Source organism: Carcharhinus amblyrhynchos, chromosome 15 (genome assembly GCF_965287045.1).
Source record: "Carcharhinus amblyrhynchos chromosome 15, sCarAmb.v2.hapA, whole genome shotgun sequence".
Taxonomy (NCBI): Eukaryota; Metazoa; Chordata; class Chondrichthyes; order Carcharhiniformes; family Carcharhinidae; genus Carcharhinus; species Carcharhinus amblyrhynchos.
The window spans coordinates 69,740,801-69,755,058 of NC_137338.1; the positions used below are offsets into that span (position 1 = coordinate 69,740,801).

Consider the following 14,258-nt stretch of genomic DNA (forward strand, 5'->3'; position numbering starts at 1 on the left):
CGAATGGTCTCCTTCTGCACTGTAGCATTCTATAGGTGGGACTGTTCTCACCTGGTTCCACTCTTATCTATCCGGTTGCAGCCACAGAAACAATAGCTAACAATAGCTTCTCTTTCTTGTTCCACACTCTTGTCTCTGGCCCTCTCCTATTTCTCATCTACATGCACTGTAGCGATTCTATAGGTGGGTCTGTTCTCACCTGGTTCCACTCGTATCTATCCGGTTGCAGCCACAGAAACAATAGCTAACAATAGCTTCTCTTTCTTGTTCCACGCTCTTGTCTTTGTACCTTGGGCTATTCATTTGAAAACACAGCCACCGGAACTTCACCACCTCGCCCGCCATGGAATCAGAGCGGATGAGAGTCTGACAACAGAAATCTCCATTGACCTTGGGCAGGGAATTCCAGTCTTGCTCGAGTGAGGCTGTAAAATCCCGCCCAGCACATCTAATTGCTTGTTCAACATCCAGTATTAGATGAGCAGAAATTTCCTCCAACTAAATATTAGGAAGACTGGAGCGCCATGCCTACTGTGTTGCATTGGAACATCCGCCAATGCGCTCTAGAGTGGGATTTGAACCCAGACTTTGTGATTCAGAGGTGAGTATGTCACCGCTTGATTTGCAGCCTACACTTCTCTTTCGAAAAGTGTGGCTTAGACTATACACTCTGGTACTAGATTCCCCAACCAGGGGAAGTAAATTCTGTGCCTACCCTATCTGTCACCCTTCAGATGTCATACCAGATGTGTTACATGTATAACCAGCAATTTGTATAGCTGAAACATGACTTCTACCCGCTTGTTTTCTATTTTCTAGATATATAAGCAAGCATTCCATTAGTTATTTTGATTGTTTTCTGTATCTGTTCATGACATTTTAATCTATGTACCTATGTATGGCTTTCCCCTCTCACCTGTTTGAAATAGTGGAATAAAATGTGCAATTTTCGAATCCAAAGGAATGTTTTCCAACATAAAAAGAGCTTTAGGGATTATAGATGGGGAAATTGCAAGATTCTCACTCACTTCCTTGGAATGGAAATAATCTGATTCTGTGATTTGTCAATCCTTATTTTTATAATTTTCTTCATTGCTGTTCAATTATGTGTGTTAATTTTGGTGATTCTCTGTCTCAAATTCAGTATTAGTTCCCCTGCAATATCAGATATGTTGATCTCTTCCTCTTTTGTAAATACTGATGAAAAGGAATTATTATCCACTATTTCCTTATTGTCATTGATAACATCACCATTATCACTGGTCAAGGGTTCTGCATGGCTACTGACTACCTCCTTTTTCCAAATATATTTGTAAAGATTCCTTTACGAAGGTTTATTTTGCTATCCCTTGCAGTTTTGTAAGGTTTGCTACAGGGCTCTGATGAAGGGTCATCTAGACTCGAAACGTTGCCTCTATCCTCTCCCCACACAGGTGCTGTCAGACCTGCTGAGATTTTCCAGCTTTTTCTAATTTTGTTTCAGGTTCCAGCATCTGCAGTATTTTGCATTTAACGTTTATCATTATATTTGAAGGTTTACTGCCTGTTTTGTCACTTCTTTTACTTTTCTTTGTATTCTTCTCATTTGCCAGGCTCTGTGCTATTTGTTTTACATATTTTGGTGCTTTTTTCTGTTAGTTTCAAGTTGTCTCTTAGCCATTTAGTCATCTTTGACAGCTTCTTTTGAAGTATAACGATTTCTGTACTATTTTTAATACTTTTTTAAACACTCAACTTATCTTCTGACGATTTAGCCTTTTACAGATTGCCCAGTTTACTGTGAACAGTCTCTGAACCATCCCAACTGAAGTTAGCCTTATCCAAATCTAGGATCACAGTCCGTTTCACCTTCCCCCTTTCAGTCTCTGCAGCTTTCTTTATGGGCAATGGGCAGTGGGCATCACTGGCAAGACCAGTATTTGTTGCCCATCTCTAAATGTCCTTGAACTGAGTTCATGCCCTCCATTTCAGAGGGTAGTTAAGAGTCAACCACATTGCTGTGTGTCTAGAGCCATATATAGGCCAGACCAAGTAAAGGTAGATTTCCTTCCCTAAAGGACATTAGTGAACCAGTTGGGATTCTCATAATAATCATTTATGGTCATCATTAGATTTTAATTGCAGAGTTTTTTATTGAATTCAAATTTCACCGCCTGCCATGGGATTCAGATCTGGGTCCCCAGAGCAATACCCTGTGTCTCTGGATTACAACACCACTACATTGCCACTCCCTGATTGCTATTTGATAAAGGTTCACGTACCTTTAGACTATTAACAAATCCAGCTCATTATCCATTAAATCTAATATGGCATTGCCTTTGTTATTTCTGTAATATATTCATTCAGAAGACTATACCAGACACTCAAAAAGTCTCTACCTTTCTGATGTGCGCTAGTCTGGTTATCCAAATTCCCTATTTAAACTATTCTTGAGTAATGCTGAAAAAAGAGACATGCTATCAAAGTTTTCCACCTTGCACTCATCAGAACAGCAGTAAAGGGAACAACAATTCACATTGCATGAGAAGAGAGTGCAAATTGGTTGGCAAATGGATTCTGATTGGTGGAGACATTGCCTAGGGCAATGCCTTGACCAGAGTTGACCTGCCCAGTTTAAATTTGAATGAAGCTGTTCCAAACCACATTCCCCACGGCAACACTGTCTTGATGAGTACAAAACTGAAAGCTTAGTTAGTATATTTCTTTTTCTCAGCAGCTTACAAGTTCTATAATACCAAATGACTATTTTTAAAACCATTCTGTTTTAACTACATATTTTTCTAATTATTGTATTTTGTTATGAAGGGGGAGGTTGATTTCCTCTCTGAGAACAAACACTCAAAGAGGAATACCTTGCTTCATTATCTATTAAAGAATGTGCGAGAAGGGGTAATATCTGCATTTCAGCAACTTTTAGTGGTTAAATCAAAATAACTACCTGAGCCTCTATAAAAGGAACAAGTAACACTTTATTTATCTAACTAACAGTGAACAGGTTAACTAAACTATTAACAAACCGAATAAAACACTATTCTAATGAAATGCTGTTTAAGTACAATTCCCACTTACTAACAGAAAAATACAATCTTACGTCATCTCAAAATTTCAACCAGGTTTGTCGTCTTCTGGAATCTTCTGTCTTCTTTGTCGATTTCTTTTCACGATTAAGGTGAGGCTTTCTTGTAATGCGGCTGTTATATTGGCTGGCTGTGGCTCTGAAGCTGGGAGCTGTGGCAGTTGCTATCTAGTGCTCTGGAACAGGGAGCTGGCTCTTATACCTGTGATGGCATACTAAAATCCCCACAGTAGGATTGGTTTCAGGTTACCAAAACATCAAATTCAAATCTGATAGGCAAGTGTTATTCAAATGCCTAGTTTAAACTGATTGGTTAAATTTAGAAACAACCTGTTGTTTGGCAGCACTACAGCCCAGCCTCACAATACAATGTTTCACTCTGCTCTCTTCGTACTGCATTTGCACCTGCGAGTCTTTTAACTCTGTCAACATAGCAAAAAAACTACCTTTTTAACAAACCATTTTACAACTCTTAGCATTTTATATTTCTTTTAATAATTTTACAAACTCTAACTTCACAACAATTTATACAACTGCTACCATGGAGTCTATACAAAACTTCCACTACAAACTTGTTTCCTTTTCTATTTCTTAATTCTACTCAAAATGTCGCCACTCTCAACTGTCTTCTGATTATAATCTCTTTTATAACTGAAGTGATTTTATCCTTAATCTCAAAGCCTCCCTTCGATTATTTCCATATGTATACAATGGACACAAATCATGGAAGAAAAATTAGATTTCACTAGCCAAATTAAATCAAAATGCGACTGAAAGTTCAAATGGTCTACCAGCACCATAGCAACTGTTACTGTAAGGCAAAATCTTATATTTTTTTAAACAAACTGCCTCTGCTATTACAATTCCAGAAGTAAGATTGCTTCTGTATGGCATGGTGACACAGTGGTTAGCACTGCTGCCTCACAATGCGAGAGATCCAAGTTCAATTCTGGCCTTGGGCGACTGTGTGGAGTTTGCACATTCTCCCCGTGTCTCCTGGGGTTTCCTCTCTCAGTCCAAACACATGTAAGTTAGGTGGATTGGCCATGATTTTAAAAAATTAGTGTCCCAAGATGTGTAGACCAGATAGATTAGCCATGATAATTGTGTGGGGTTACAGAAATAAGGTGCTGGAGAGGGTTTGGATAAGATAAATTTCAGAGAGCTGATGCAGACGTGATGGGCTGAATGGCCGACCTGCTCCACAGCCAGAAAGCACTGCAGGCTGGCTAACCGAGGGCCAAGTGGGACTTCTGCCCCTCACTGGGAAGGAAGTCCTGCCCTCTGGAATTGCCATCCAATCCACATCAAGGGCATGTCAGCAGCCATTACTCTGCAGAGAGTAAGGAGCAGAAAGCCCATGGATTCAAAGGGGATTAAATCCGATTTGGAGCTGTGGGCAGAGGGGGTTTGGGCAGGTCAGGCAGTGGAACGGGTAGGAAGGAAGTAGGTTTAAGACTACAAATGGGTAGGAAGAAAGGAGGATTGATCTTAGGAGCTGCTATCCCGCCTCCCCCCTCCGAAGATCAATCCCTCTTGCCTTCCACCCTTTGAAGAACTTTGTTAAAAATATCAGGTTGCCCACTCCCAGCTGAGTGCCCATATCAAATGTTTCATGGCAGGACAGCACATTATCAGGGTCAGCTGGCTTGGTAATGAGCCTAATTGACCCTAATTATTTATCTAAACGTGACAGGTGGCCTGTCAATTTTGGTTGCCACCCACTCCCATATTATAGAAGTTGGCTTGCGGGTGGGCTGGTAGGTAGTGCGGTGGGCACCCACTATATTTTACATGCCCTTCCCGTTTGTGTCCTCCCGTACCCAAAAGACACCAAGTGGGGGCACATAACACCCAGCCTGTCATCACTGTTATAACACAGCAACTAATTTGCATAAAGTAAGCTCCAACAAACAGATAATGACCAGATAATCTACTTTTAGGATGTTGAATGATGGATAGCTATTAGCTAGAGAGAACACCCCCTAATCATCCTTCGGAACAATGCTGTAGGATGTTGTGCCCACCTGAGAGGGAGATTGGGGCATTGCTTTAACTTGTGATCCAAAAGATAGCATTTGAACTCCTTCAGTATTGCGCCCGGATGTCAGATTTTTGATGCTTCTACACAGTTATAATTTATTGACCTATTTACTAATTTTCTGCCAGGTTTTATTAAAGAAGTACAGTCACCATAATCACAGATGACCACTTTTGAGGAGGACAGCTGATGGGTGATGAGTTAAATTGAGGGTCACCACACCTCTGGCAAGGGGCAAGATTGAGAAGGCAGAGCCTTCATGAATAACCTCAGCCCTTGCAGGAATTGAACCTGCACCGTTGGCGTCATTAACCAACCATCCAGCTAACTGAGCTGAACTGACCTCCAATGCTTTATTAATTTATATAATAATGATCAATATTGGTTTACTTGCCCATATAATGACAGTATATAGTTTTTTTCTTTTATCCATGTTCACCCAGTTAGTCATTATCTAATGAAGGGATTGAACAGACTTGAGGGGTTGAATGAATTTTTGGTTCCTATGCTGTATAGAATGACAGTATATAAGTGTATTCACCCATTTAATGGTTACATATAGAATTAACTATACAATGATTGCACCATTCACCTATATATTTGTTGTGTATACTATCCACTTATACAATGATTATTTATTACAAATTACTTAAGTTTTCTTCTTTTTATTTTTCTGATATTTCTTGCTTTGAATTCTGTGCTCCTGAAGTTGAGGAATCTCTGTATTGGGAATGGAATCCTTTTATATGTAGGGAACTAGTATCATCAGCAAATGTCTATCAATCTGGGATGGCGCCCGCTAGTTATGGGCTAAAAGTCTATCCGTGCTTCCTGGGTAATGTTTCCACATCCTGGCCTCAGATGTAAAATCCTTTGTTTTATATCTCTTGTGGTCTGTATGAGCGAGACTGCAAACTCAGTGCTAACAGGTCCAGAATTGGTCTACCATAAGCTTATGGATCTTCACATTGATCTTATCACATTGGATTCTAATAGCCAACAATGAGGGAGGACTTTCTTTCATAACAGTTTGGTTCAAATCCAGACGACATCTCATTCACCCTTATTGTTGTTGATTTTCCTTCATTTAGAGCTCGTCAGAGAGGCGTTAACATTGCTTCAGTTGGACACTGGCAGGGGCATGTCAATAAACGTTTGCGAATTTGGCCTGTTGCTGGGATTACCACGAAAGGTTGTCCAGGAGTGCCTGTTTGAGCTAGAAAGTGCCGAAGATGTTCACCAGCTTGCTGCGGTGATCCATGTCTTCATGGAAAAAACCAATGATCAGGAGAGACTCAGGCAAAAAATGGCTTCTGCTAACAGATATCGTAAGAGCAGATATTCATTACCATATAGATTGAAACAATGATGGCTGGGATTTTCCAGACCCACCAAGGGTGATACAGTTTTTCCTTTTATCCATGTTCACCCAGTTAGTCATTATCCAGTAAAAAGATTGAACAGGCTTGAGGGGTTGAATGAATTTTTGGTTCCTATGCTCTATGGAATGACAGTATATAAGTGTATTCGCCCATTTAATGCTTACATATAGAATTAACTACAGGATGATTACTCCATTCACCTACATATTGGTTGTGTATGCCATCCAACTATGCAATGATTATTTATTGCAGATTACTTAAGTTTTCTTCTTTTTATTTTTCTGATATTTCTTGCTTTGAATTCCGAGCTCCTGAAGTTCAGGAATCTCTGTATTGGGAATGGAATCCTTTTATATGTTGGGAACCTGGTATCATCAACAACTGTCTACCAGTCTGGGATGGCACCTGCTATTTATGGGCTCAAAGTCTATTCGTGCTTCCGGTCAAAAGTGCATTGATTATTGGTGGGACTGGATGATCACCGCACCAGGCAGGACTGGAAAATCCCAGCCTTTGTTTTATAACATTTGTGCATAGCTCAAATTGTGGTCCACGTTAAACATCACAACCATTCATGAAAAGAAAAGACAAGCTGTGTTTATATAACATCTTTTGCAATCTCAGCAAGTCCAAAAATACTTCACAGCAACAAAGTGCTTTTGAAGTGGAGTTACTCTTCTTTTGTAGGAATCCCAGTCATCAAATTGAGCACAGCAAGCTCGTAAAAGCAGCACGAGTTAAACAACCAGATAATCTATTTTAATCATGTTGGTTATGGAGTACATTTTGGCTAGGAACTCTCCTCGACTTCAAATATTGACATGAAATCCATCCAAGTGGTCAGTTTAGTATCTATTCTGAAAAAACAGCACTTCTGACAGTGCAGCACTCTCACAGTATTGTACACAAGAACAATCTAAATAATAAAGTCAATTTTCTGGATTGAGGCTTGAATCTTTCTGAACTGACAAAAACTATGGAGCAAAATGCTAATAAAAGCTTTTGTGCAGTTTTCCTCTCTTGTTGAAAAAGCAATGTTAAATATCTCATTAAGAAATCTTGATATCTTAGTCCAAAAGAGAAAATGCTGGCTAATCTCAGCAGGTCTGGCAGCATCTGTAAGGAGAGGAAAGAGCTGATGTTTTGAATCCAGATGACCCTTTGTCAAAGCTAAAAGGCATAGAAAGTGGGAGATATTTATAGTGCAGGATGAGTCATAGCCACAGAAACCAGGGGAAAAGGCTGCTAATGGCAGTCCACAGAGACAATAAAGAGGTGTATGGCCAATCAGCAGAGAAGCTGAAATCAGAGGATAAACTGTGAAAGATGAAGATGTGGAGGTAGAGAAGGCGGAAGGGATGGGAGAGAGATAAAATTTAGAAAAAGAGGGAGAGGGGAAGCAAAGGGGGAGAAAAGGTAAGCAGAGAGGGGATAACGTAGGGGGAAAGCGTGAAGAAAGACAATAAAGAAATAAAAGGTAGAGAACAGTGCAAAATTAAACAAAATGAAAACAAAGGGGTCGATCCCTTCCCATTCCCAGCAGGTACCATGTAACAGCATAGCACGATCGGAGTTTTATTCTATTGAACCAGTTGCAAGTTGATGCATAAATGCTGGCAAGTTTGTTCAGGGTGATGGACTCTGCTGTTCTTGATTCCCTTCCTCAGGTTTATTGCTGTCACGAAGAGCGACGTTGTTGCTGAGACTTCTTCAAAGTGGCCTGGATGATTGTCATAATGGTGAAGAATTCACTCAGCACTTCAGCAGCATCTGTCTTTTCATTCTGAGGGACTGCCTGGCTGAAGCTGAAGAAGAGGCTTCCGAGGTATCATCCCTGGATGTTATAGGATGCCTCCAGAGGCTGGAAAGGAATGGCCGTGTGGATGTGACAATCCTCAAAGAACTGGTCGAGCTGTGGACAGAGGGAACAGTTGAAACCTTCCGCAGGAGTGTCCCATTTACTGCTCAGCTTGTCAGAGACCTGTTCCCTCATTTGGACTCGGCAGAATTTGATGCAGTTGCTGTACAGAAAGGTGTTTATCGTTGCCACCCACGAGCAGTCAGACGAATTACAAGCTTTAAAGGTAATGAGCAGGTTCCTTCCAAAAGCTGTCTTTAGGAAGCATGCAAGTTCAAGACTCCTGTTAATGGCTTTCATAACAAATCACAGTCTATATTCCATTTTTTCTAATAGTCCAGCATCATTGAATCAACTGTAACTCAGTGGTAACAATCTTGTCTAAACCAAAAGGTTAACACAATTAAAAATCTATTGATCTCAGCCTTGAAAATGTTCAAGAACTCTACCTCTACAGCCTCCTGCGGTAAAGAATTCTAAAGATTCAGCACTATTTGAGAGAAGAAATTCCTTCTCAAATCTGTCTTGAATGACCATCCCCTTATTCTGCAACTATGCCCTCTAATCTTACACTTTCCCATGAGTGGAAACATCCTCCCAACATTTACCCTGTATAACCCCCTAAGAATCTTACATGTTCCAGTCACATCACTTCTCAACCTGTCCTATCTTTCCGCATGTGGCAGTCCTTCCATACCCGGGATCCTCCGGGTATGAACAAACTGTCCTCTGTACTGCCTCCAATGATAATAAATCTCTTCCATAAATAAGGGACGAAACTATCCACAGTATTCAAAATGTGGCCTCACTAGTACCTTGTACAGTTGCAGCAACACCTCTTTACTTTTATACTCTGGCCCACTTGAAATAAAAGCCAGTGTTTTGCTTGCCTTCCCTATTACCTACTGCGCCAGTATGCTAGTTTTCTGGGTGTCAAGGTGATTGGCAGGGATCCTGGGGGCCACGACATGGTGTGGCAATCTTGGTGTCAGAGGATAGGGAAATCTGGAAATCTCCAGTCTGTGAGGGGAAGGTGCACCCAGTCACCTACTCATCTTTCATTCCCTCACCCTGCAGTATAAACATCTCCCACTTTCTATGCCTTTCAGCTTTGAGAAAAGGTCATCTGGACTCAAAACTTCAGCTCTTTTCTCTCCTTACAGATGCTGCCAGACCTGCTGAGATTATCCAGCATTTTCTTTTTAGGTTTTAGATTACAGCATCGCAGTAATTTACTTTTATTTTGACCCTCCCATCTCTCTCACGACAACTGTCTGAGGCTGAACCAGCCTGTTCTCAACCATGCTATTATATTTGACCTTGAGTTTGAGCTGCTGCCCCCACATCCTCTGCATATCTACTTCTACCTCTGCAATGTTGCTGGCCTATGCCCCTGTCTCAGTATATCTGCTGCTGAAACCCTCATCCATATCATAATTACCTACAAAGTTGACTATTCTCCTGGCAAGCCTGCCAACTTGCATCTTCCATAAACCTGAACTCATCCAACTCCCTGCTGCCCAAATTTTGTTTGCTTTCCCATTCACCCTGTGTTCACTGGCTGATATTGAGTCCTGTCCAGCAGTGCCTCAGTTTTAAAATTCTCAACCTTGTTTCCAAGTCCCTTCATGGTCTGCCCCAGTGGAACCTTCTCCAGCTCCAATACCTCATTAAATGCTAAGATTGGAAACTCCCTCTCTACAACTTGTTTTCTATTTTGAGACTGTCCTTATGACAAATTGTGATTACATATCCTAACATCTTTTGTGGCTTGGTGTCAAACCTCATTTAATTATATCCCTGTGGAGCTCCTTGAGATGTTATACAACATTAAGGACATTATTTAAATGCAAGTCATTATGTATCTTCTATTCCATGAGCAGTACATAACATGGCGGACAGTGAGCAGGAATCCAGCAGCACAAACTGCTGTCCTTGCTCAGAATTAAACCCTCATTCATTGTACAGACTGATGGAGAAATTATTAATTGTGATGGTGGCGTTGTCTGAGATTTCAACAAATGTCTGTTTGTTCTAGGACTTCCAGCAAGGATTATTTTGAAAGTGATTCAACCCAAATCCATACTGTCCTTGAATGAGGAAATAATGAACTGTGGGAACCAGGAGCTACTAACTGGTGAATTTGCACAGATCTGTCTGAAAACTGCTGACATTCTTCAACGGCTCCAGGACTATCAGTCCAATGACGTGATACCAAAACACAGAAGACACTTGGACAAACAGGATGCTGCAAAGGAAATCAGAAAGATTTTGGCTACTGAAGACTTTGAGTGCCGTTTCTTTGACTCTGGTATGAAGGCGCGCCTCCTGTCACTGGTTGAGTTTGATCCCTTCTTATCAAATAAGCATCTGTTTCTGAGCCTTCATTGTGACACCTTCATTTCCTTAGTTGAATATTTGAAGACTAATGAAACACACTGTTTCCAATTTGTTTTTGAAGTGGTTCACATGTATCAGTGCAATGCAAGCTTTTACAGTGTGCGGAGTGTGCGGGATCCCCTGGCTATTGATGGAGGAATAGAGCAGGTGTTTCAGTTTTCCACCTCTGACTCTGCCTCCTTTTTGCTCCAGCTTCAGTGCCGAGGTTACATGGATGGTCACTATCACCAATGCAACCGACCACTCTCGTACAAACTGTCAGATCTGCCAGGCTGTTTGCAACTGGACGTTGAGAAAGCAGGAACAGTTGTTGCCAACCTGGGTGGCGTAACCTGGCTACGGGATCATCCTGACAGAAATCTGAAGGAAGCTGTAGAGAGGATTATGCTGAGCTCCGGTGCGACTGTAGAAATAGGAAGTTGCTGCTTCCTCATCAATTCGTGGAGTGCCGACTGTGAAATCAGATTCCGTTACAAAGATGACACAATAACTGCAAGAGCAGAAAGAAATGCTACCATTCATTGACTTGTAAATTGCCATGAAAGCCTTTCTCTCTGGCTGCAGAATGTGGGGCCGTAAAATGGAATCTCACTCCAGTTGGGGGTGTCCCCTGACTTAACATAAGAAATAGGAGCAGGAGTAGGCCATCTAGCCCTTCGAGCCTGCCCCGCCATTCAATAAGATCATGGCTGATGTCGTGTCTCAGTTCCACCTTCCTGCCCTCCCCCCATAACCCTTAATCCCCTTGCCTATCAAAAACCTATCAACCCGCGTCTTAAATATATTTAGCGAGGCAGCCTCCACCACTTCAACGGGCAGAGAATTCCAGAGATTCACCACCCTTTGAGTGAAGAAGTTCCTCCTCAACTCCGTTCTAAACTGCCCCCCCTTTATCTTGAGGCTGTGCCCTCTAGTCCTACTGTCCTTTCTGAGCGGGAAGAGCCTCTCCACCTCTATCCTATCCATCCCATTCATCATCTTATATGTCTCAATGAGATCTCTCCTCATTCTTCTAAACTCTAACGAGTACAAGCCTAGTTTATTCAGCCTCTCCTCATAGTTCAACCCCCTCAACTCCGGTATCAGCCTAGTAAACCTCCTCTACACTCCCTCCAAGGCCAAAATATCCTTGCGTAAGTGCGGCGACCAAAACTGCACACAGTACTCCAGCTGCGGCCTCACCAGTGCCCTATACAGCTGCAGCAAGACCTCCCTACTTTTATATTCAATTCCCCTCGCTATGAAGGCCAGCATCCCATTCGCCTTCCTGACCACCTGCTGCACCTGCAGGCTGGGGTTTTGCGACTCATGCACAAGGACCCCAAGGTCCCTCTGCACAGTCGCACCGTTTTTCGCCATGTAAGTAATAGTCCTTCCTACCATTAGAACATAGAACATTACAGCGCAGAACAGGCCCTTCGGCCCACGATGTTGTGCCGACCAGTTAAAAAGCAATGACCCTCTAACCTAAACCAAACCCTTTCCATCCATAAACCTATCCACGGATCCATAAACCTATCCATTATTCCTACCAAAGTGGACAACTTCACACTTGCCAACATTAAATTCCATTTGCCAGTTCCTGGCCCATTCGCCCAGCCTATCTAGATCCTTCTGCAGACTCTCCACACCCTCCGCACAATTTGCCGTTCCACCAATCTTGGTGTCATCAGCAAATTTTGACTCCATACACTCAGTTCCCTCCTCCAGATCATCTATATAAATGGTAAATAGCTGAGGCCCCAGCACTGACCCCTGGGGCACTCCACTAGTCACCAACCGCCAATCTGAATAGCACCCATTGACCCCCACTCTCTGCCTCCTATTTGACAGCCAATCCCCTATCCACGCTAATACCCTACCCCCAACTCCATGCCCCCTGACCTTCTGTAATAACCTCTTGTGCGGCACCTTATCAAATGCCTTCTGAAAATCAAGAAACACCACATCCACCGGCTCTCCTCTATCCACCGCCCTAGACACATCCTCATAGAACTCCAATAAATTCATCAGACACGACTTCCTCTTAACGAAACCGTGCTCCATCTGCTCTATCAAACAATTCTCCTCAAGATGCCTCGCTATTTTCTCCTTGATCACGGATTCTAACATTTTACCTACAACAGACGTTAAACTAATCGGCCTATAATTCCCTGCCTGTTGCCTGCCACCCTTCTTAAACAACGGTGTAACGTTAGCCGTTTTCCAATCTTCCGGCACTTCCCCGGAATCCATCGACATTTGGAAAAGAATCACCAAGGCATCCACTATCACCTCCGCCTTTTCTTTCAGAACCCTTGGATGCATTCCATCCGGTCCTGGGGACTTGTCCACAATCAGTCCCTCCAGTCTTTCGAGCACTGCCTCTCTAGTAACAATAATGTCATTCAGGCCCTCCACTCCTACCATCTTTCCATCGCCAACACCCGGCAAATTATTCATGTCCTCCTCCGTGAAGACCGAAACAAAAAAGTCATTCAAGGCCTCAGCCATTTCCCCATCCCCTACCACAAAGTCCCCCCTCTCATTCTCTAAGGGTCCAACTTCAGTTTGACCTTGTGCCAAATTGTTGCCAATTACTTTCAGGCCAATGACATTCAAACATTTAACCAAAACATCAGCTACTAACTTGGTTGCACAAACAGCCAACAAACTGACTGTGGTCTCATGCTTTTGGAAGCCATTCAGGTCAGAGGGAGGAAGTAGATACGTAGTGGAAGCAGGGGACAGAATAGTTTGGGGGGTAGACACAGTTCTCTACAGCCGAGAACAGGATTCAAGATGGCTGTGTTGCCTGCCAGATGCCAGGATTCAGGACATCTGCTCAGAGCTGGAGAGTAACTTGCAATGAGAGATGGATGTTGTGGTCCACTATGTCCAATGACCAAGATAGGATTAGGAAACAATCTCAGTTTATGGATTTTGAGCAACTTGGGGCTAAATTAAGAAGTAGCCAAGAGCAAATTGGCAGATGTTAAATAAGATTAAAGAAATGTCTGGCTGAAAGATTGGTACGAGGTAAATAGGTTTTGATTAAAGTCTATAAAATAATGAGGGGCATAGATAGGCTAGTTAGTCAACATCTTTTCCCAAAGGTAGGGGAGTCTAAAACTAGAGGGCATAAGCTTTAGTTGAGAGGGAAGAGATACAAAAGGTCCAGAGGGATAATTTTTTCATAGAGGGTGGTGAGTGTCTGGAACAAGCTACTAGAAGTAGTAGTAGAAGCATGTACAATTTTGTCTTTTAAAAAACATTTAGATAGTTACATGGTTATAGAGGGAAATGGGCCAAGCGCAGGCAATTGGGACTAGCTTAGCGGTAAAAAAAGGGACGGCATGACAAGTTGAATCAAAAGGCCTGTTTCCGTGCTCTTTGACTCTATAACAAGACACTAGCCACCAATACTTGGAAAAATGGGAGCTGTACTGATGGGACGTTCTTTACCTGAATCGTGCTATGGCTGCAATTTGCAAAAATGGCAAAAAAAAATCAAAATTAAAG

The 14,258-nt window shown here is 42.2% G+C and overlaps 1 protein-coding gene across 2 annotated transcripts in view; it reads left to right on the top strand.

Moving 5' to 3' along the window:
• LOC145353406 (uncharacterized) overlaps positions 1 to 11,370 on the top strand; it is a 41,202-nt gene extending 29,832 nt beyond the window's left edge. The window contains exons 8-10 of one of the 2 annotated variants that reach the window (XM_080204152.1): positions 6,209 to 6,445; positions 8,167 to 8,583; positions 10,396 to 11,370. In XM_080204152.1, the coding sequence (XP_080060278.1) occupies positions 6,209 to 6,445; positions 8,167 to 8,583; positions 10,396 to 11,282 (1,541 nt within the window). In that variant the 3' untranslated portion in view covers positions 11,283 to 11,370. The remainder of the gene's footprint in view (positions 1 to 6,208; positions 6,446 to 8,166; positions 8,584 to 10,395) is intronic. The other variant, XM_080204153.1, reaches the window with a different exon arrangement.
• Positions 11,371 to 14,258: the final 2,888 nt, after the last annotated feature.